Source organism: Diprion similis, chromosome 11, assembly GCF_021155765.1.
Source record: "Diprion similis isolate iyDipSimi1 chromosome 11, iyDipSimi1.1, whole genome shotgun sequence".
NCBI lineage: Eukaryota > Metazoa > Arthropoda > Insecta > Hymenoptera > Diprionidae > Diprion > Diprion similis.
The window spans coordinates 11,317,481-11,338,903 of record NC_060115.1 but is presented as its reverse complement, the minus strand read 5'-3'; the positions used below and the strand labels follow the sequence as shown (position 1 = coordinate 11,338,903).

At 36.7% G+C, this 21,423-nt stretch overlaps 2 protein-coding genes across 3 annotated transcripts; both read left to right on the top strand.

Moving 5' to 3' along the window:
• The first annotated feature begins 185 nt into the window (after positions 1 to 185).
• On the top strand, positions 186 to 9,316 carry LOC124412200. Of its 2 annotated transcripts, XM_046891882.1 has the most exons (10): positions 186 to 320; positions 2,465 to 4,659; positions 4,894 to 6,103; positions 6,275 to 6,687; positions 7,399 to 7,536; positions 7,629 to 7,750; positions 7,859 to 7,983; positions 8,090 to 8,373; positions 8,522 to 8,704; positions 8,977 to 9,316. In XM_046891882.1, exons 2-10 carry the CDS (start codon positions 2,701 to 2,703, stop codon positions 9,214 to 9,216), a joined length of 4,674 nt encoding a protein of 1,557 aa, XP_046747838.1. In that variant the 5' UTR covers positions 186 to 320; positions 2,465 to 2,700; the 3' UTR covers positions 9,217 to 9,316. The 2 variants fall into 2 exon arrangements, with proteins under 2 accessions (XP_046747838.1, XP_046747837.1); XM_046891881.1 differs by having other exon boundaries at positions 2,465 to 6,103.
• A 4,992-nt stretch (positions 9,317 to 14,308) lies between these two features.
• On the top strand, positions 14,309 to 20,745 carry LOC124412173 (caprin homolog). Its single transcript, XM_046891841.1, has 6 exons — positions 14,309 to 14,481; positions 15,277 to 15,495; positions 15,814 to 16,161; positions 17,714 to 18,484; positions 18,675 to 18,984; positions 19,232 to 20,745. The coding sequence occupies exons 1-6, from the start codon at positions 14,368 to 14,370 to the stop codon at positions 19,468 to 19,470; spliced, it is 2,001 nt and encodes a 666-aa protein (XP_046747797.1). The 5' UTR covers positions 14,309 to 14,367; the 3' UTR covers positions 19,471 to 20,745.
• The last annotated feature ends 678 nt before the right edge of the window (positions 20,746 to 21,423 follow it).

Here is a 21,423-nt window from a genome sequence, read left to right as displayed (position 1 = left end):
GATCAAAATGGCAGCCTATAATGGGCACTCCGTGGGAACATTGTTCGGGTATCTTTATGACAAATGATAACCGTGACTATAATTTTGTGTAAAAAGTGTTACGGCGAACTTATCGAATGATATTAGTGTAAAGTATGTACTTTTACCAGCGAATCATGTGAGGATTCAGGCACCCTTGTAAACACCCGATCGGTGCACCGTGCGTGTTGGATATTTTCTTGGAGAGCCATATTTACTGTGTTATCTTAAGAACGAAACGTTTATATCTCCGGTTAAATACCGGAACACCGAATTACGAACTTGGGTTAATCACCGACGAGGTAAATACCGTAGTTAACTCATCCTTCCGCTTGTTCTCATTAAAAAAACGCACCTTTGCTACGCGGTAAAAGAACTCCGTTCTCGGACCGTCGGGAATGCCATTTCCCAGCGGCAACTAGAATACCAATGCAACTTGTTTGGGAACCCATTGACGGGGCACCTGTTAAGCGAATCGTTTCAACTCTTCGTCGACTATCATTCGGTTCTTATCAGCATCGCGTATCGCCTAACCGGGATCACCCGGTAGATTTCTAGTCAATAATGGAGGTGGTGGCGCATCGCGATGCGATCGTGTATTGTTGTCATTTCTATTATGTACAAATACACGCGTACTTACACTCCCGCAACGTGTTCACGTGTTACTCAATTATTATTGTAAGTTTATTGATAATTAATTTTCCTAATTACAAGTTACGCGATAAATTACAGTCATTATTATATCAGTCGAGAAGGATATTCGCGTGATATTTCTGTTCTATACACATCAACTAACACACAGGAGATCTATAAACAGTTCATTTTTCCCTTAATCACCTTTCCTCCTGGTCGGTAGGCTCCTTGTTTATTATACTTATTAATTAAAAATGGAACACAATTCCGATCACAGCTTTTTAAAGCTGCAACGATCTCTCGTATGTCATTTTTTGCAAAACTTGTCTTGAGGTGCCACACAACAACGGTTGTTGCACGTTTTACTATCTTGCCATTTCAAAGGAACAGGTTTTTGCTTGGCAATTATAGTGATGATAATTCTTCATAATCTCATGTCAATTACACGACGTGCGTACAGGTTTATGAATCACTTTTTTTATATTAGTATGTATCTTCCAGTTACTAGAGATGAAAGATAACAGAAATGAATAGCTTTGAAGTGCTATGTTATTCTGATCACAAAAACTTTATAGCTTTTTTAATGTATCTGTAAATTCAAGAAACATGCCTGCAACATTTTTTCAAATTTAAATTTTCTTATTTTTGATAATACATTTTAGTGTTTCTAGTATTTTTCCTTCTCTTTGCAAAACGAATCATTGGATTTCATCTGTTCGTCATCAATCGTTCAGCGCATCCTTTACATAGTTTTAGATTTACATTTTATTTATATTAAACGAGTAAGATCATCTTTTTTAATATCAAACTTTATTTTCTCAGTTCTAGTTCAAATTCCAACAGAGAAATCTTGAAAATTGATTAAAAACGTTTATGTAAATGTGAGATTATACTTTGAGGTTAGTGCGCATTAAACCGATAAATTTTCACTACTGTTTTTGGGGAAAACTGGTGAAACTTTACTTATATATTAACTAAAAAGTATGTCACATTTTTAAATATACTGCAGATATACTTTATGGATTGACTTGTGCGTTGGAAACAAAAAAATAATACTTTTACATCCTGACATCTTAATTGCAATAATCTTTATTTGTTGTCTTCTATTTTTTTTTTTCATCTATCTCTGATACAAGTTTTGGAAAAGATCAAGGACATCACTCACAAGAGTCATTAGTATCCAAGAGTAGTAAAATGTCTAGTGCCTTTGGAACATTTATTCATGTCCTAAAAATTTATCCATTATTTCTCAATATTATTGTTCATCTTTTTAATTATTTAGTTCATCGCTACTTTTTGATTTTGTTTTTAAGTCACTTATTCTAAGACATTAGATTTCCTTTCTCTATCTTGTTTTGCCTTATCAGTATTATTGCGAGAGTGTAAGATTTCTCTGTGACATTAGGTAATCTTTTGTATAATTTGGATCATTTTATGACACTATACATGCGGAATTTGTGTAGAAGCATATACAGAATAGAAACTAATCCAAAAATTAGCATGAACTGAATTTAAACACATTTTATCGACCAATGAAATCTATTTAAGGAACATGTATTAAGGAAAAAGGATTAGAACTGAAAACATCTTAGAATTTTGTGCATCAAATTTGTACTACTCATCTCGAGTGTGGAGTAAATCAATCACGTTTTTAGGCATACAATTAGCCCTTGAATAAATTTTATTTTGTACAATAGAAATAACAATATTTCGTGAGTCAATTTCCGCAATAAAGCAGCAAATTTTAAGTGAATTATTATAACTGAGATTTGAGAGCTTGAAATTAATTGTTTTTCTTTTTTCTGTATTTCAGGATGCAATGGCGTCGCCTTATCTTTTACTGAAACATAAGCAAACGCTGTGACGGTCACAGATAATCTACGACGGTTCAATGTGACTTTTAAATCGACATTCAAAGTATACAAAAAGATTGACAATAAAAGATTAATGTTATGATTATCGTCGAGTTTATAGTTCGTGAATTTGGAGATCAAAGTCCGCGAGAAGCAGATCAGGCAGGCTAGGCACTCTGGTGCTTTAGCGTGGGTTATGGATCCCGCTGGGCCGTGGTATGCATCGTACAATCGTTTAGCCACAAGTGGTGCTGCTGGCACGTTTCAAACTACGAGTCCAACCACGAGCGGTGATTTTGCATCTCATCATTTGCCCACGGCTGTTACCCAATCTGCCCCCTCGACAACGTCGCAGCTGCTTTTGCAAGCAGCTCATACAACGGCAACGCTGGCAGGACAACCTTCGCCGTTTAATCCTGGAGGGTTTCTATCTCCGCCTCCGGTCGGCTACGATGTATTCTCCCCCCTGTTTCATCATGCAAATACTAAACAAGCGCATTACGTTTCGCAGCATAGACAAGCCCTGGTTCACGCTCAGGCAGTTGCCACGACGAAGCAAAACACTTCGACGGAAAATGAAATTTCAACACTTAGAGAGAATTATAACTCTTCGCACCAAGCAACATTCTTTGAGCACCAGGGAAACGCTTCGTCACCAACAACGTCAAGCTTAGCATGGACACATCAAAATAATTCCCAACTTCCCAGCCCTTTTGGCATTTTACCACACGAAAGTGTTGTTCCATCTTCACCTGGACCTCCTTCGTCCAAGTCTGGTGGAACTGCGTATGAAAATACGTTCAACGCCCACTTTGCTGCAGCTCAAACCTTAAACAATCTGAATTCGCAGCTACCTTCTCCTGTAGTAACGGCAGCCGAGTTCAAATCATCCAACTATACAGAGACTAAGAAAGTCACTAGTGTCAGGCCACAGTCTCCGGCTGTTACTGTGAAACCAGTGGTCTCTGCTCCAACGGCTAACAGTACTCAACCATTTTTTCAACAAGGAGCTGCGTCATTCGGATCAGAACCTCTTTCTAGTAATTACGCAGCTGGAAGTGGGAACCAATCTTCTAACGCAAAGGTTCAATCTTCTCTTCAGCATCAACAATCGTGTATTGTCTCTACAGCCAGCAATACATTGGGCAAGGAATACAGGATCCCACAACCTCCGATAAGGTCGGCGTCGACAACTTCTATTTTTTTGAATACAAGTGCTGCAGTGAGAACGACACCTTCGCAAGTTCAGGAAAAACAACCAGCAAGAAATAGCAACTTCGCTTCCCCCCCCAGCAAGGGAGCTGCAGTAACTCCCCAATCAATTCAAACTAAAGCACAAACTAAAATTTATCCTGAACTAGGTAGCCATGGTGAGCACAGAAGAACAGATCAAAATGCTCACGAGAATAGCCAATCATCACCCATCAGCTTTTCTCTGATCGATTCTAGGGGGTTGAATTATGCCGGCAATAATACGACCAATTGTAATAACGCGAACAGTAAATTAGCCAACAGTCAAAGAACTCCAACTAACAGCAATATTCAACAGCAGCACAGCCAACAACAGTTCCACGCATTAAATCAGCAACAACAGCAACAGCAGCAGCAGCAACAACAACAACAACAACAGCAACAGCAGGCAACTCCTTACAGACATTATTCTACAAGCTCTACAAGCGATTCCGAATATCATCACTCTGGCAGATCAAAGTCTACGACTTCCACAGACTCTGCATATTCTTCAAATAATTCTACGCAAAATGGGCCCGACTGCGCAGTTGTTGTACCAAGGAGGCCTAGTCCTCTGCAAGCACATTCACAGGCCAGTCCTCTGGGCCATGTACCAAGTCCTGCTTATCCGATGTATAATAGCCCAATGGCAACAATGTCTTCTCCGTCTCCTTTACAGCAGCACGGGGAGCCTAGTGGAAGTCAATGTACTAACGGGTCCCAGTTCAAAGCAACTGTTCAACAAGTCACGCCTCCTTCTCCATTGGATGTTACCGTTCCCAGACCAGCATCTCAAAATCAGGTCGCATATTCTTCAGTGATTACTAGGGCATTAGGAACAACGGAGAATAACAAGGCCAGTTACAACGCGGAGAACAGAAGCTACGAAAGGCAGCAGGAATTTAGCCAGAATCAAAAACAGCAGGTTTGTTGGGAAAATGATAATAGACAGACAAATGCCAGTAGAAAATTTCCAGTTACAACTTACCCGGCTAGTAACGCAGATATGAGTACGCAAAATTTACCCGTTCAACAGCAGGCGCAGAGAGTTTTAAATATTTCTGAACGGCAACAGGCTTATTTTGATTCAAGCCAAGTTACTTTACAGGATCTAAGCAGCTGTAGGGGTGATCCTATGAGCATTGTTAAAAATTTACAGACCTTGCAGCAGGGCTCATGTCAGATACAGCAACAAGCTTCTACTCCCAATCCGGCCGAGCAGCAGAAACAGGTTGAAGAAAGGCGGAAAGTTGATGCTGTAAGTAAGAAGAGGAAAAATGTCGAGAAAGGAACACATGGGTCGTCACTTAATGATTTGGCAGGAGCGGCAGCTATGACAGAGTATTTAAGTAGAATACCACCTCCTGCTCATCATAACGCTAATCAGCAGCAACAAAACGGTTATTTCGATTTTGATAGGTGGAATATTCCTCCACCACCGTCAAAAATTTTTCCTTCGACTCCAGGAACATTTGCTTCTCAAACGACGTTACATCATTCTAGTAACTTTGTTAGTAATCCTGCACATCAACATCAGTCTTTGATGGTTACCCACCATCACGCCCCCCCGCCGATACCATATTTTCCGGCGTTTCACATACCACCTGGGCATCATGCTCATCATTCGCACGAGTTTCAATCGTCAGTTGAAATAGCACCTGCTGCATATGGTGAGAACTCAACAAACCATGCAAATTACAATCAAGATGCGAGAGACGATCAGCCTAAGGTCATAGTTCCAAATATCGAAGAAGAATTAGGGTTTCTTCAACAAAATCAAGAACCTGTCCAGAGTTATAATCGAATTAACAAAGACGCCAAGGGGCCGGGTAGCGGCAAAGATCCTAATTCTGGCTTTATGACTAGTTATCTCAAATTCTTACAAGGTGAAAGAGATCCATCTCCTCCACCTGCGATTCGTGGTGGTAGAAAGGCAACATGGAATAGGTCAAAGCCTTACATTCCACCGGAACCACATAAACCAGCGTCAATTGAAAGTTCAACTCGAGCTTCCACAAATGGCGTCAATACGCAGCCTCAAGAAAAAACAGTCCAACCAACCTCCAAGAACACGACAATTGACTATGCCAACGATCCAAGATACTTCCCTTTACCTAAGGAGAGAAAAAAGCAAAACTTTGATTCTAGCGATGATGGGTTTACTAGTGATGATGACTTCTCATTTCCTCCCAAAAAAAGTGAAAAGAAATGTGTGGAATATACAACTACCAAATCGGAAGGAAAGCCTCGGAAAGGTAGGCCAATAAAACCTGGTGGACCGACGGATAGAAAAAGGAAAGCTGCAGCGGCTGCAGCCGAGGCTGCTGCAGCTGCTGTTGCTGAGAAGAATGCAAAAAAAATGGAAGAAGGTGAATAACTTATCTTATGATGTTTTTTATTCTATAATCAACGCTAAACAATTGATTTTATTATTCATTACTTCATTCGTATTAAAATATTGTCAATATCAAATATCATTTGTGTTTCTGATGAAATCTTATTTTTTTCTAAATCACGTCTGATATTTTGATTGATTACAGTGGATCCCTTATTGCTACCTCCGAGACGTGAGACGTCTAGAAGAAAAGCAAAGGAGAAAACATCGGTGAAACAGTTTCTCGATCGGCAGCAGGGCATTGATTACTTTGACAACGACGAGGAGCTCGGTGATTCTGATTCTGATCCAGCATGGACACCTGCTGTTAAACTGGTCGGAGAGGAGGAGGAGAAAAAAAAGAAAAGAAGTAGACCTGTCATAACGAAGAAAACGAGAAGAATTATCGACGAGGATGGATATTCATCAGGAGATATTGCCGTACAGAGAAAAGCATCGAGAAAAAAGCAAGGCACTCTTGGGAAACATTCTGGCAATGCAACAAAAGCATCGACTAAACTAGAAGATAAAGTAATCCCAGTTAACAGTGATGATGATTTGGATATATCGCCATTCAAGGTCCGTATTCGCTTTATGTCTATTGACACATTAAAAATTAAGTGTGTTGCATGAAGACAAACTTGAATCTTGCGGAATTATCGTTTGGAATTAGTTAGCAATTTGCAAGTAATTTAGGTTTATTTTGATCACTCCTAAGAATGTTATTCAAAGCCATCGTTTATTTTGGACTATATTATCAATGGGCAAAGTTATAAAGTATCAATGTCTATTGACAAAGTTTCAGATTATTAGAATTGTTTTTAAATAGTAGTACTTATAAAAGTAGTTTTTTGGTTCCAAAGCACGTGTAAATATACTATGGTGAGATTTAAAGTAATTTTTGGTTCAATAAAATAAGGAGATGTATCGGTTGCATGCAGCATTCTGTGGATGATTCAGAGGAAATGGTAATTTCATATGAAAGTATTATTTGATTTTCATACCGCAATTTGTTATGTTTAGGTGAAATAAAACTGATTGCTTTTTTTTAACTGTAAATTCCTTCAGTCAGAAGCATGAGTAGTACACTGAGTTCCACATACCTATTATAGAATGATATTCTCATCTGTCTAAGCTGCAAAAATTACAAAGCATAGCAGTCAATTGGCTAAATCGGAGCCAATTGCTTCCATAATTTTCGTTAAAATTCTTCAGTTCCATGCTCTTAATGTCTTGTCAGGCTTTCTTTTATCAAGTCATTAATTTGTGTCGAACTGGTTATGTTTATAGTCTGGCGAATTCGTGGTAATTAAGTCGGATTTGGATGAAGAGTTTCCCGCCCTTTGGAGAATAGATGGCAAGACGCTACTTCAGAAATACGAGCCTTTTAAATCGAATGGGAAAACCTTGTACAGAAACATATCTACGGTAATAATGCTGCTTGCTGAATGAATGTAAACATTTTGGAATTTCTTTCACTGCAATGTTAATAACGATGGGTTTTGAATTTTTTAATTTAGTATTCTGGCTGGGCGCCTCAAAATCGTCACATATACCAACAAGTTCCAATAAAGTTCTGGCAGCAAGGCAAAATGGAAACCGTCGTAGAATTTCTACGTGATGAAATGATTATCGACGATAGGTAAGTTTGTGTGTATCAATCCAGGAAACTGGTTGATACATTGTTCCGTGTGGTCAAGACAATCATAGATATTACACTTATAACTAATAGACTATATTATTTTGATAGCGAACATATTGACAAATCAATGAAAGATACGGAAAAGTATCAGGACAACTTCGAAGTGTACATACAAACGCTCATTTCTCAAGCCCTCGATTCGAATTTTCTCACTGAAATATTTCAGGAACAAGGTAAAAAATTTAATTTCTCGTCTACAACTGGTTAATGTATGTCTGTATGTGGGTGTGTGTTTTTTTTTATATTTGCGAATGTAAGATATCAATGTCATCATTTCAGATGATTATTTCCTGTCCAATGTAAAAACAGTTGATGAAGTAACTGAAGAAAGAAAACGTCGACTTTTGGCTACCACAAAATGGAAACCAAATGTTGTAACAGCAATATCCACATGGCCATGCCTGAATATCCTTAAAGATCTTCCAGCGTCTGAATGTAAAGGAAAACAATGTACCGGTTGTCAGCAGCAGAAAATTCACGCCAGAGTTCTGTTGTATGGTCAACCGTACAACGGCACTACTCTCGAAGGCTCGCCTCCAGACCCTAGAATCCCTCAAGAGAAGGTATGCTGAATGCTTTGTCATTGAATTACTACCGTCACACAGATATTTCATGAAACTAAACTTATTACTTACTTTCAAAAAATATTAATCATTGGGTAGACACTAGCATTTCACAAACCTGAATATTTTTCTTTCCTTATCGTTTCAGGATTTTTTTCTATGTCGAATATGTCAAGGGAAGGTAGCTCTGTACAATAAGGTGGCGCATCAAAAGTATCTAATGTTCTTGGAGTGTGCCAAGCGAGTAGCTGATAAGCGAGTTGCGGATCCGCATAAGGATACAACTATTATACTTAACGAATTACTTGCTGACGAAACTTGGCTCAATCAGGTACATGATCTCAAATTTTATAGTTTTCATTTACATGACATAAAGGCTTGCTGGTTCTGGTCTCTTTAGGATCGTTGCACAGTTAGTATGTGTGCGAGATTTCCGTCAACAAATATTTGCGTTTAATTACAAGAAAATTTTTAATATCCAGGAACGTTGCAAACTTCTATTCTCTGCCACTAATTTAGTGGAAAAAGCAAAAACATGAAAGACAATCAGTTAATTCCATTTTCATGTTTGTTTTATAAATGCACTTTAATACTATTTTGCAGTTGTTCAAAGAAGTACGAAGTATCTGGGCAGAAATTGATATCATGGAACAACAAACTAAAGCAAAAGTAAATTCTCGGATGAAGTCAACAACTCCAAGTTTGGAAATTGACTCTGTAACAAATACTTCGACGACGCTGGTAAATGCAGGACCTGCTGCCACCCCTATTTCACAGGTGCCTACTGAAAGTAATCCATTGACAATGGTCAATAATACCCAAATGAATTTTGAGTCATCTTAGTTCTGCTATGACAATTTTCACAATCAATGATGACCGAGTAGCTTCTATAGATATGCATTCTCTAACCCAGTGACAAAATAAACTTGCGAAGAGAGTATATATAAATATACATATATATGGTGTATATGTATATATATAGATATTTGTATATATCTACAAGAAGATCGGTTTCTCTATACACGTCGGACTGTCTTGATCTTACGAATTGTAGAAACGACATCAATAACAGAAAATAATCGTAGTAATAGGAGTAAGACGATCTTTAATTTTAATTGTGAATTATATTCATAGGTGATAATTCGTAAGTCGTAGTAATAGTAATAAGTTACACCCGCACACACTGTTCATTTGTAACATACTCACCTGTGACATAGATGATAGAAAATCATGCCCAAATTTTGCCACTACTTTAACGTTATCTATTGAAAATTATAATATTCGTGTGAATATAGAGATAGTTGTAGAATTTATATCGCGTCTAGGTTTCGGACAAGGTTAAATTAGAATTTGCTAAAGTCTGAGTGTGCAAGTGAGATAGATATTTTAGAAATATACGTGAAAAGTGAAAGTATGAGGAATTAATCGATTAATTGTACCATTTACTGTGTAATATACTCATATACATCACGTTGTGCTAAAGCGTCAAAGTTTGATACTGGTGACAGATGAAATAAACAATGTTTTCTGTTGGGCTTATTTTCAACTTATAGTTGTCCTGAAATAATAGCGCTGAATATTGTCAAATTATTTTTCACTAGCAATAATGGTTAGTCAGCCATCCAGGATGTTGAGCGAGAACGTTTGCCTATTTCCATCAACGAAATTCTTTTCTAGATATTAAATAATATAAGCCTGACTACACGTTTAACGCCTTCGTGGCTTCTATCAAACCAAAACAGAGAATGCTTCTAAATTCAAGTGCCACAAAATATTGTTGTGAAATTTGACTTGATTGTTAACGTCTACTGTTCGAACGAATTGCTGATTACGGGATTATGAGACCTAATATATAATTCCTATTTAACTTATTGCTAATAATGATGAATTACTGAAAGGAATCAAATTCTAAATAACGATACATCTGGGAAACTCAATTGGATGTTCTTATGCCAGAGTGCATTGGCTATTTAGAATATGTAAGATGTGAGAGTTTTTACTTTTGTACGATGTCGTGTTTCAATTTTTAAATACGTATTTATTTTGAAAATCTTGTCCTACGACTGTGATAAACAGGTAATGGAAAAAAGCATAATAATATTTACACTTCTGGCACAGCTTGAGATGTGTTTAAAATGAAATTTATGTAGTTTAGGATATATGTAAGTTTGTAATTCAATTTGCCATTGGACCATCCAATTATTATGAACACAAATAACGTCGTGGTTCACGTACTGTCTCTCATTGATTATAATTATCTGCATTTTTCATTCTTTTGAAAACACGATTCTCACTTCCAGCCACAATATATGTTAAGAAATTCCAATTGACTAACAGTTTCTCTGCTCGAATGAAGGACTTAAAGTTATTAGCTGTAAAATGTGTGCACATTCAAAACATGTAACAGAAGATCATTGCACGTTCATACGTATGCAAAACTGTTGTTTGAAATTTGTGGTATTTGTTTTGCATATTTTGCAAGTAGTAATTTTTGGTTGAATTTAAGTACGATTGTGTATGTCGACATTTCGAAAAGACACTTTTAAAGTAATTTCTTTGCGTCACTGTAACAGTTCATTTAATTGATTTTGTGTACATAAAAAATTATGAGAATATATATATCAACAGAAATCGCGTGTTCAGTCAAGTGCGACGCTGCAAGTTACTTGCTGAAGTCGCAAAAATCGTATAACGATTACTAACATCACAAATTCCTGCTAGTTATTTATGTATCTGTATATCAAATCAATTTAACAAATGAATCAAATACGGCAATGTACAAACTCATAAGTTTGAAGTAAAGTATGAATTTATTCTGGAGGAAGCGAGGGTATATAATGACTATATAAGTAGGAGAGTAAATTACTGACGTTTTATCATTTAAGGTTTGAAAATTAGTTTAGATTATTGTTATTTTCATTATTATTATTATCACTCCTGAATATCAACATTGATTTTCATGGCAATTTAAAAGAAATATGGTATCCCCTGTACGCTTGTAAACATCACATTTACACAATTTAGGATCTATACTTAATATCTTTATTTCATCTTCCACCATTTTGGAGCATTGATAAATACTTTCATAACGTTTAATGTTAAGTTGCAATAGCCCTTAGATATACTTTCCAGTAGATGATAGATATTTAGTAATAATACTATAACTGCTGATAGTTTGCTGTACATTAAAAACCACTATATTTTAATTGACAATATTACTACATATTGTTTAAACGTTCGAAGTGTTTAAGTTTTTATTTGTTTCCAGGTTTATTAGAAATTATATTGGTAAAGACAAGTGGTGATATGTGTGTGTGGCGAGAATGTATTTTTCGAGAAGATGTATCAAATTATATTTGTAAATTGTAAAGATATAATAGCGGTAGGTGGCTACGATTAATGAAATTGGCTGTCAAGTTTCAACACCTTCTTATTATTTTTATTATTATTATGACAAATCGAAATTATTATATGATTACTTTTCATAAATATTACATAATTGATTTGTATTGTAAATTATAGAAGCAATTATGGACTTTGAACGTTATAAATGCGGGCATTTGGACATTAACATCACAATAATAAAAAGTACAGTATGCAAGTGTAAAAATTTTTACTTTCGAAAATGTGCCATGCAATTGTTCATATCACATAATGGTGATATTATGTTTCAAGAACTGAACAGTTATAGCGCTAAACGTCTCCGAGAAGGGTGTAAAATGATAATCATGAAGTTTGAAGTTGTTTTATAAAAATTATTACATAAACTTCTTGGCCTGACGTAAATCTTGATACATATTATCAATCTGATGCAACTCACTTATTGTCAAAACTATTAATATCATTGTTATATTATATTATTTTGGCAAAATGGCAAATGTATTGTTTATTACTTTAAATGTAAATTTCTAATCAGTTTTTAATTTTCGACTTATTGAGTATTTAGTATGTTTTTTACCCACCTCAATACAAAATTTAGTGTTCTCAGTAATGCGAAAAAAGATATCGATGTATGTATATTAGGGTGGTCCTTATTTGGGGGTCAGAAAGATTTTCGTTGCCCCCCCCCCCCCCTCATATCTGTTCCAAATCATCGGAAAAAAAAATCTGTGTAAAGTATCAAGCCGCTATGTCCACTGAAACGAGTGTCTTAACGAGCTTGAGTTTTCTTGTTCAAGTAGAAAAAAATTATCCTCTGTGTTGATTTTTGAGTAGACGAAAAAAAATTCTCTTTCAAGTAGTGAAATATAAACGGAAAAAAATTCTGGCGAAGAAAAATATTTTTTTTTCGTCAAATTTAAATTGTTATGTAAAAATATAAATACGACCGTCAATTTTAATTTTCTTTTTTTTTTCAACATGGCTCTTGGTTAATTTTTTCCAAGTAACACGATGCTGAACAGAATAAACATTTATGGTTGAGAAAAATTTATATATACTTTTTTTTAAATTGCAGTTATGCAAACAAAAAACACAAACAGCATTTTTACAGAATTTTTTTGATCTATTGTAAAATCAATGACGAGGATAATTTTTTTTTTAGCCAAACGGGAAAATTTAAACTCGTTGAGACACGTGTTCCGGTTAACGTAGCAGCGTGAAACGTTACACTGATTTTTTCCGAATGATTTGGTATAAATATTTGGGGGGGAGGGGGGTGCAATCCAAAATTTATCCGACCCCAAACAAGAACCACCCTAATATATATGTATATTCATACATACATACATGTATGTATATGAATATATTACATTAGCATGGTTCTTATTTTGCGTATTTTCCAATTTTATCAGTTCCTACCCCTTAATCAGCTGAAAATAAGTTCTTTTTTAAATTACGAAGGCCCAGTTTTTTGGCATAATGGGAACTTGTGCCAGTGAGATGGTTTTCTTTATTAATTCAAAATAAATGTGTATATACTATATTATACTATACATGTACAATACGTACACATGCGTGTATGTATGTACATGTATTTCGAGAAAATATTACAACTTGCGTAATTTATCTTTTTATTAATCAATTTTCAATAAAATTTGAAAAATATTAAATGTAGTTGTACACACTTTCTCAGCATAAATAAGAAATATGTCTGATGTAACTCCGGTTTTTCCTACCAAGAATTTAAATCTGCAATCAAATATATTCGAAAGTGAACTCTCGGTCGATTGTTGTTGCTTGCAACTATCGCAACGTCAAAATTTATCTTGACAAAAGTTCGTCTGTGTTGTTACCACACGAAATCAAAAGTGAAAGATTCCTAATACTTGATCAGATTGCAGTATATGCATGGTGAAAACCCGCATTCAATTCTCCGCGTAGGTAAATCTAACTATTTTCAATATGCAAGATTTTTTGTCTTCACATTGTCATTTCACGCAAACTATGATTATAGATGCATGGTGCTCACTGAAATATATCTCTTATATCTCAGTGATGGTATTTAGCCTTCTATTTTTAGTAATAAACGAGATACATAAGATTGTTTTCCGTTCAAAAAGAACGAATTCAATTTTTTAAATTCCATTATACAACCTGAATATTATAGCGCAAAATTACAAAAAAATCTGCAAATGAGCCAGTCTAATCTCTCTTGTAAAAAATAATCGTGGCAATGACTGTTTTCAGATTTTTATCAATGCAAATAGACAGAATTCACAGAGATGTTTCTGTAGCGTTGACGGAACGATTTAAAAACGGTTACCCCTCTTGATGCCTCTTGACCAGTACTCTGCGGGTAACTTGGCCTGGGCGCGCCTTAGCCGTGATAAGCGGTAGCTTCTTTATCGGCAAAGTCAGTCTTTAGTTCACGTCGATAGCCGCGAGGGCCTACGGGCCGGTGATTCATAAAATGGACCGCCGCGACCGGGGAGAAGCTGCGCGCCCTTCTTCTGCGCATGCGCGATTGCCGCCATGTTCGGTCCCCCCGCAATTCACCGCACCGGCCGGAGTCGCTGCCCTACCATTCCAGTTCGCGTTTGTTGCCCGTGAAGGATGCCTTCTGCCAACCCTAAACTAGAAAAACAGGCCTCTACGGAGGCCGTCGAACCCATACGCCAGGCGATAATCGTGATCGAGCATAAGATCCGTAATTTGGAAAAGCGGAAGGTAAGGAATCGCCTTGATTGCTGTTGGAACGACCAGAAATCCGGCGTCTCGTTAACTGTCAACTTTGGCTTCCACGGTCCGCCATGTTTCGGCACACCATGTGCTCGCCAACGAAAATTATCGTGATTTTCACACTTTATTTGCCCCAAGGCGCATTCCGCGATTTCTACACCCACAAATTCATCGACCTGATTGATCTCAGCAACAATTTATCGCTCTGTGAGACGTAGTTTACCTAATACTAACATCGCACCCCATGTCATGGCCGTTCCCTTTTCTTCGTGCGGTTTTGCGCCATACAATCTCATTGTGTGTGACAAATCGGCGTAGCCGAGATGTGCGATAAGCGACGGGCCATTCTTACACCGAAAACTCAAATTACTAGATCGTGAAACTATTTATTACAATATCAATTGACGCAAGGTTTTTTCTTTGTTTGAATCTTCAGCACTAAACAGATTTTCAGCAGGTGTTCATTTCTTTAAACTCTTCTACCTAATAACGCTACATTGATCAGAAAACGTTCAAGCCGTTTGATAATTTTCATCAATTTGTCAACATAGTATCTCAGTATCAACAGTATCGGTACCAATATTCGATACTGCAAACGCGCGTGGCATAGCTGTATGTAAATCCTACACTGGTTGAAGTTTTTAAATTTAGTAAGAATTTAAACTGGCTTGCAATTTATCGCTCCAAAACAGTATATATTACAATTCTGATGCTATAAATCCTTTGTGCTTGTACAATTCGTGGTTTACCACTAATACTAATATTTATCAAATTCTTTGATAGGGGAAACTCGAATCGTACAAGGACCTGCAGAAGCAGGGTAAGGAGCTGAACCATGACCAAAAGATTGCTGTTGCAAAGTATGACGAAGTTGTGCAAACGTTGGACCTTACCAGAGAACTCTGTAAGCAGATTGTTGGCATTGCCAATGATTCTGCCAAACAGCAGAAGAAACTTGCTCGTAAGGAAGCGTTAGAGCGGGTGCAACAAGATGTTGCCAAGGTATACTTTATCGCTTACTTAATAATTAATTGTAGTGAAGTGATGAAAGTCCAGGAAGGTTCGAGTTATTAGAATCGTCAGAGAAACTCGGCAAATTTAATTTGAAATCCCGGAACTTGAAAATGTGGTGTAAGCTGCTGTGTACCACTAATTTGTAATTGAAATGCCATCTCAGAACAGGCGTAATTGGGGTATACCCTCAACTTTTCATACTTTTCTTTAATAAAAAATAATAAATTTAATGTATTGAGTATGAATTGAAATATTGATGAATGGCACATTTACTTGTTAACATGATTCTCTCATTACATTTCTCAGGTAAGAGAAGTGCTACTCGTTCAGGACTGTCTAACACAAATGGGACTGGACAAAGCTCGAGAAGATTTCCTGGCTGGCACAAACGGCGCTGCAAAATTAACGGAAGAAGATTTGAAATACCTAGATGAATTGTACGGAGAAGTGACAGTGAAGCACGACAGCGAGGAGGGAGACCTTCCATTCATGCAGAAGGTGCAAAAGGCAGCTGAACACCTCGTTGCAATTGTCGATGGCAAACAAAGGGAATTTATTGGTACAACATACAACAAGCTGAAGGAAATTATCACCACTATTTATCAAAGTGGATATTTTGATCAAGTTCAAGAGGTTCAGGAGCCAGTCGAGGAGGTAATATTATTGTCGCTGTAAATTAATATCTTTAAGCTCAGTAGACTACGTTGTAGTGAATAATCGTTTGAATATTAGAGCTGGGACTGTCGCTAAATGCATTTATGAGACTAGGTATTAGAAATTCTACAGAAAAAAGCCAAAGACTTCCAAAATTTTGCACAGACAAATATTACAGTTTGCCTGCTAATAAAGAAATCGTATAATTCCACGAATTAATTGAGAAAAAACAAGAAAACAAGAACACCCTTCTACATTAGGGTGCTTCATTTGAAACGAACATTTTTTTTTTTCGCTGACACATAAAAATTTTGTTCCTTCTATCGAAAAAGAAATTCCCTGAAAATTTGAGCCCTTAATCTTAATTTTAAGTGGTTCCTCTCGATCGATGTATATTTCCCATTTAAATAACATGTAATTCATGATTTTTTTAAATTTAAATTAACATAGCTCCGTTTGATTTCATGGTATTTCATTGCGATTAGTCAGAATTTGTAGTATATTAGTGACTCTTTGAAAGTACCCACTAACATTTTTTTGTACTTGAACCCGTCTCATCGGTGTCGGTCTCGAAAGCCCAATTTTCTTAAAAATTGTTATATTTTCGTACTTATCAACAAAACAGTTGAAGTTGTAAAAAAATTGTCAAAGAACAATTTGTAGGAAATTAAATTTCCTACAAAAATAGCCCTGTATGGATTTTCTGAGGTGCGTAGTCCAAAAGGTATAGACAGTTTAATGTATTAAAATCCAAAAAAAATATGAAATTTCATATGAAATGCCGATGAGACGGGTTCAAGTACAAAAAAATGTTAGTGGGTACTTTCAAAGAGTCACTAATATACTACAAATTCCGACTAATCGCAATGAAATACCATGAAATTAAATGGAGCTATGTTACTTTAAATTAAAAAAATCATGAATTACTTGTTATTTAAATGGGAAATATACATCGATCGAGAGAAACCACTTAAAATTAAGATCAAGGGCTCAAATTTTCAGGGAATTTTTTTTTCGATAGAAGGAACAAAATTTTTATGTGTCGGCGAAAAAAAAAAAAAAAAATTCGTTCCAAATGAAGCGCCCTATTCTACATATTTCAGGATCCTTCAGTATTTAACGAGTTGCCAAGGTGTTTGCATTCATGTATTCCCCTGCGTGCCAAGAAATAGTTTTCTGTATATTTCTTTGAGGTGAATTAATATCATATAAATTATTCTGAATTGAGGTCTATAAGTAAAATAAATATTTTTAACACCTTTCACATTTGAAATGTTCGATGCAAGCACATTCACAAAGTGTATGTTACAATTCAATCTTTCCTGATCATTGGTCATGATTAATTTTCATTTTATCATCTCAGAAAGCTGGTTTCTTCTTACAAGTCAAATAGAATTGATTTATTTCTAATATCAATTTTGGATCAGGGTCAAATTTGGTGAAAATTAGCGCGTCTCCATGTTTGCTTTGTTATGTTTCACACTTTCACTTTATTTTACTAGCTTGCACAGGTGAGAAATACGTAACATAGTGTGTTTAAATTCATGTACAGATGGCAGAGGCACCAGCTGCTGAAACACAGGCTGCTGAAAATTCCATACAGGAACAAACAACGGACGACTACAGTGGTAGTGACAGACACATTCCACCACCAGAATCCATGATCCCTATTCCCAATTTTCCAGTGCCTGCAGCACCCCTCCCAGTTATTTCCGGCAGTGCTCCTGTTCCTGGTCCAATCCCTGTTGTCCCTCAACAAATACCGTCTCATGTACCAGCTCCAGTTGAATCCTCTTATTATACGAGTGCTCCAGCTGGATTTGTTCCGCCGCCACAGCAACCGCAACAACAGCAGCAGCAGCAGCAGCCGCAACAACCACCACCACAGGCACCGAGAATAAATGACGTTATCGGCACTCCAAATTTTTTCTTTCTACAAGAATCTGAACTTGATTCTCCAGATGTCGCCACTCAGGCACCAGTTGTATCACACATTCCTCCCACGGTCAACGCGCCCATTCCTTCACAGACTTTTACCAACCAGAATTTTGCCTCTCCACAAAACGTGGTGCCGCAACAGGTGATATATCAACATCAGCCCCAAGACATGCCTCACATTCCTGGATTTGCAAACCCGAACCCACCGCCTCCAATTCCCATGCCACCCTCGCACCAACAACCAAATATACAATATAGCCCTCAACATCCCGCTGGTTTTCAGCAGCAACCACAGGCACAGCAAACGCAAACGATTCAGCAACAAACGCAACAGCAAAATTATGACCAAGCTGCTATTCCGGAGTCTCAACCTCAGGTTAACGAGGTTTGTCATTTGAAAAAATATCTAGCTTTCGTAGATGTACAGTGGATAGAGTTTGCAAGTTCCTTTCCTCAAGACATTCTAGTCATTAATATAAGTTCAGTCCAGATTACGGAGTTCTAAATTATAGTCATAATACATTCTTTATTTATGCAGTACTTAATAATCATTTATTCATATATATTCTCTTAAGGACAAAGTGGAGCAAGTTCAGAATGAACCTGCTGGAGGAGAACCAGATCTTGATCAAGGCGATGACGGAGGTGATTGGTGTCAGCTAGCTGATGGTGCCGGTGGGGATTGGAATCAACCGGATAGTTCGTCGTCTTTTCAACAACAACAACAGCAGCAACAACCTCAACCCGCCCAACAGGCATGGGGTGAACAACAGCGTGGTGGGTACAGAGGTCGTGGAGGAAGGAGAGGAAACTCCAATGGTTACAGTGGAAGAGGCCGAGGCGGCGGAGGGGGAGGATATCAGCAGAATGGACGAGGAGGCCAGGGTAAAACTCTACTTTATATCATTAAATTTTTTTGTTTGAACATGACGTATGGATCAATAAGCTTTTATGTGATGGTTGATGCACTGTGCAGCGGATTTTTATTGAGTCTTGAAAGTGATTTGCGCGTTTCACTCAAGCTGTGATGCAAGAATACCAAAGAGAATGCATTCCCAGCAAGTAAAATCAAACGATGAATCCGTATCATCGCTCATGTGACTGTTAACAAGGTGTATTCCAATGAAAATAGGAACCTACTACCGTAACAACGACACCAACTATCAAAACGGTTACCAACAACGGAGTTACAATGCTGAAGGGAATGGCGGTTATAATGGAGGTTTCAAGAGAGGCGGTGGCGGAGGACAGAGGGGAGGTCCAAGAGGCGAACGTGGAATGGATAGGGGTGGTCGTGGACAATTTCGTGGTGGTCAAAGAGGTGGAAGTCGTGGGTACGCACCACGTGGTAAACCTCAGGCACAACAGTAAAACTAAATAACGTGAGCATTAAGAGAAAGGCAACAAAATATTACGATAGTAACGTTGTATGGTTCGGTCTGATCGCTTATTTATGAAAGAACTGAGGTTTCAGCTACTTAGTTGAATGGGAAAGGCTTTGTTGTGTTTACAAAATTTATTAGCTCTGCAATGAATGTATTCGATGTTTCGTCATAGTGTATGTTTTTTCCTTTCTTTTTTTTTCTCCTTTTTTAAACTGAACTCATATATTATTATTAAGACTACGTCCTGGGTATCTTTCTTAAATAAGTGACTGAATTGATGAATTTAGTATTTGAATTTGGTGTCCAATTTTCGACAGAAAAAAAAAAAGGAGACAAAGAAGCGAATCGTTACACAAACTTAAGTACGAAAAGATTGACCAAATTCAGTAATATTAAAACCACCACCACGCAAGTATTATTGTGTTGTGACAGAAGGCAGTTTTCACAGGGCAACAACAGCTGATCGACAAAGATTAGAAAAATAATTTTATTATAAAAAAAAACTCCCCTTTCTCCCTTAAAGAATTTAAAAAAAAAAAACAACAAAAAATTGAAAAAACAAAAAAAAAACCAAACTGTTAACTCACGTACGCATTTCACGCCAACACACGATCCTATTTAAGAATGACTATTGATAAGGTGATTATAAGATTACGTGACAACGCGCAATGATCTCTTATACTATGATATTTGCAAAAAAAATTTCGTGAAGACTTTCAACTTCGACTGGAAAGAGAAGATTTCAAACCCTATAATCAAAATCTTCTATTTTCTATCAACCGTTGTACAGCCTTGAAATATCTAAGTATTAATAATGGAGATTGAGAATATAATGGGAAATAATAGTCGGTGAAGAAGAATTTCTGTACATGTGCAGCATATGAAAATGTTATCATGTTGTCATTGTTGTTTGTCTTCTTATCGTTATACCTTTGAATCCGTTCGTTGTCCAGTGATTATTTTTAATATTCGGGGCTGCCGTGTTCGTTAGTTTCATCGAATTTATCAACCTGTGAATATCATTCCAACTGTAAAGATCGTTGTGCAATGTCAGATTTACGAAGAAACTATTTACCTGATTTCCTTTGATCGCAGAAAATGAAGTATAATTTTTTTAAAGAGATGATGTGAGAACGTGGAAAGCTTTAGCATGTAAGTCGAGGCGAATGTTCAATTTATTATGACTAGTAGCCAGCGAAGAATGTAATGTCGTAGATGCCATCCGCGGGAGTTGAGCTCATAACACCGCGAAGGAAGAGAAACAAAAAAAAAAAACATGAAAAACCATTTATAAAAAAGTGAAACAAATAAGAATAAATAAAAAAAAAAAAGTAATAAAAAAAAAAGAAAGAAAGTATGTGGAGAAAATGGTACCGTATTCTATTTCGTTTGTACATTTTGGTTAACTATCTCACCTACAGTTACGTTCAAAATATCCTATAAATACATAATATGTATCTTCCAAATAAACATCTAATTCAACCTGCTACGACTAGTTTACTGTCGTATTCGGAATACGTAGAACGTATGATGAGTCGCGTAGCTCTTGGGCTATTGCGTGAGAAAAAGAAGAAGAAATTAAGGAATTGTAAATGTCTAAATAATTTAATAACTCTTACTATAATTCACCGTGAATGAATGTTGTTTATACCATTCACAGTCAGTTATCAGTTGTGTTGTTAGTTTTCGAAGGTAATAATTTTTTGATTTAACCCGATAACTTTCGTGAAGGAGAAACAGGTAAAGAAAAATCGGTAGATAAACGAACGGTACAATGGTTAAAAATTACATCTGAACCGAAAATTCCTTTGCAAACATACTTGCCATCTCGAATACTTATTTACTGTATGTGTAATACGTCAGTTTAACCATGTAACGGGGGAAATCAGTAAGAGGAAAATATAATAAAAATGACATTTTTCATCACTGCTATAATATG

Excerpts from the sequence above, each read along its gene's own strand:
- LOC124412173 (XM_046891841.1), top strand. The coding sequence starts at position 14,368 with ATGCCTTCTGCCAACCCTAAACTAGAAAAACAGGCCTCTACGGAGGCC. Across the intron at positions 14,482-15,276 it reads GTAATTTGGAAAAGCGGAAG|GGGAAACTCGAATCGTACAA; the intron begins GTAAGGAATCGC and ends ATTCTTTGATAG. Across the intron at positions 16,162-17,713 it reads TTCAGGAGCCAGTCGAGGAG|ATGGCAGAGGCACCAGCTGC; the intron begins GTAATATTATTG and ends ATTCATGTACAG.
- LOC124412200 (XM_046891881.1), top strand. The coding sequence starts at position 2,701 with ATGGATCCCGCTGGGCCGTGGTATGCATCGTACAATCGTTTAGCCACA. Across the intron at positions 7,751-7,858 it reads GAAATGATTATCGACGATAG|CGAACATATTGACAAATCAA; the intron begins GTAAGTTTGTGT and ends TTATTTTGATAG. Across the intron at positions 7,984-8,089 it reads TGAAATATTTCAGGAACAAG|ATGATTATTTCCTGTCCAAT; the intron begins GTAAAAAATTTA and ends TCATCATTTCAG.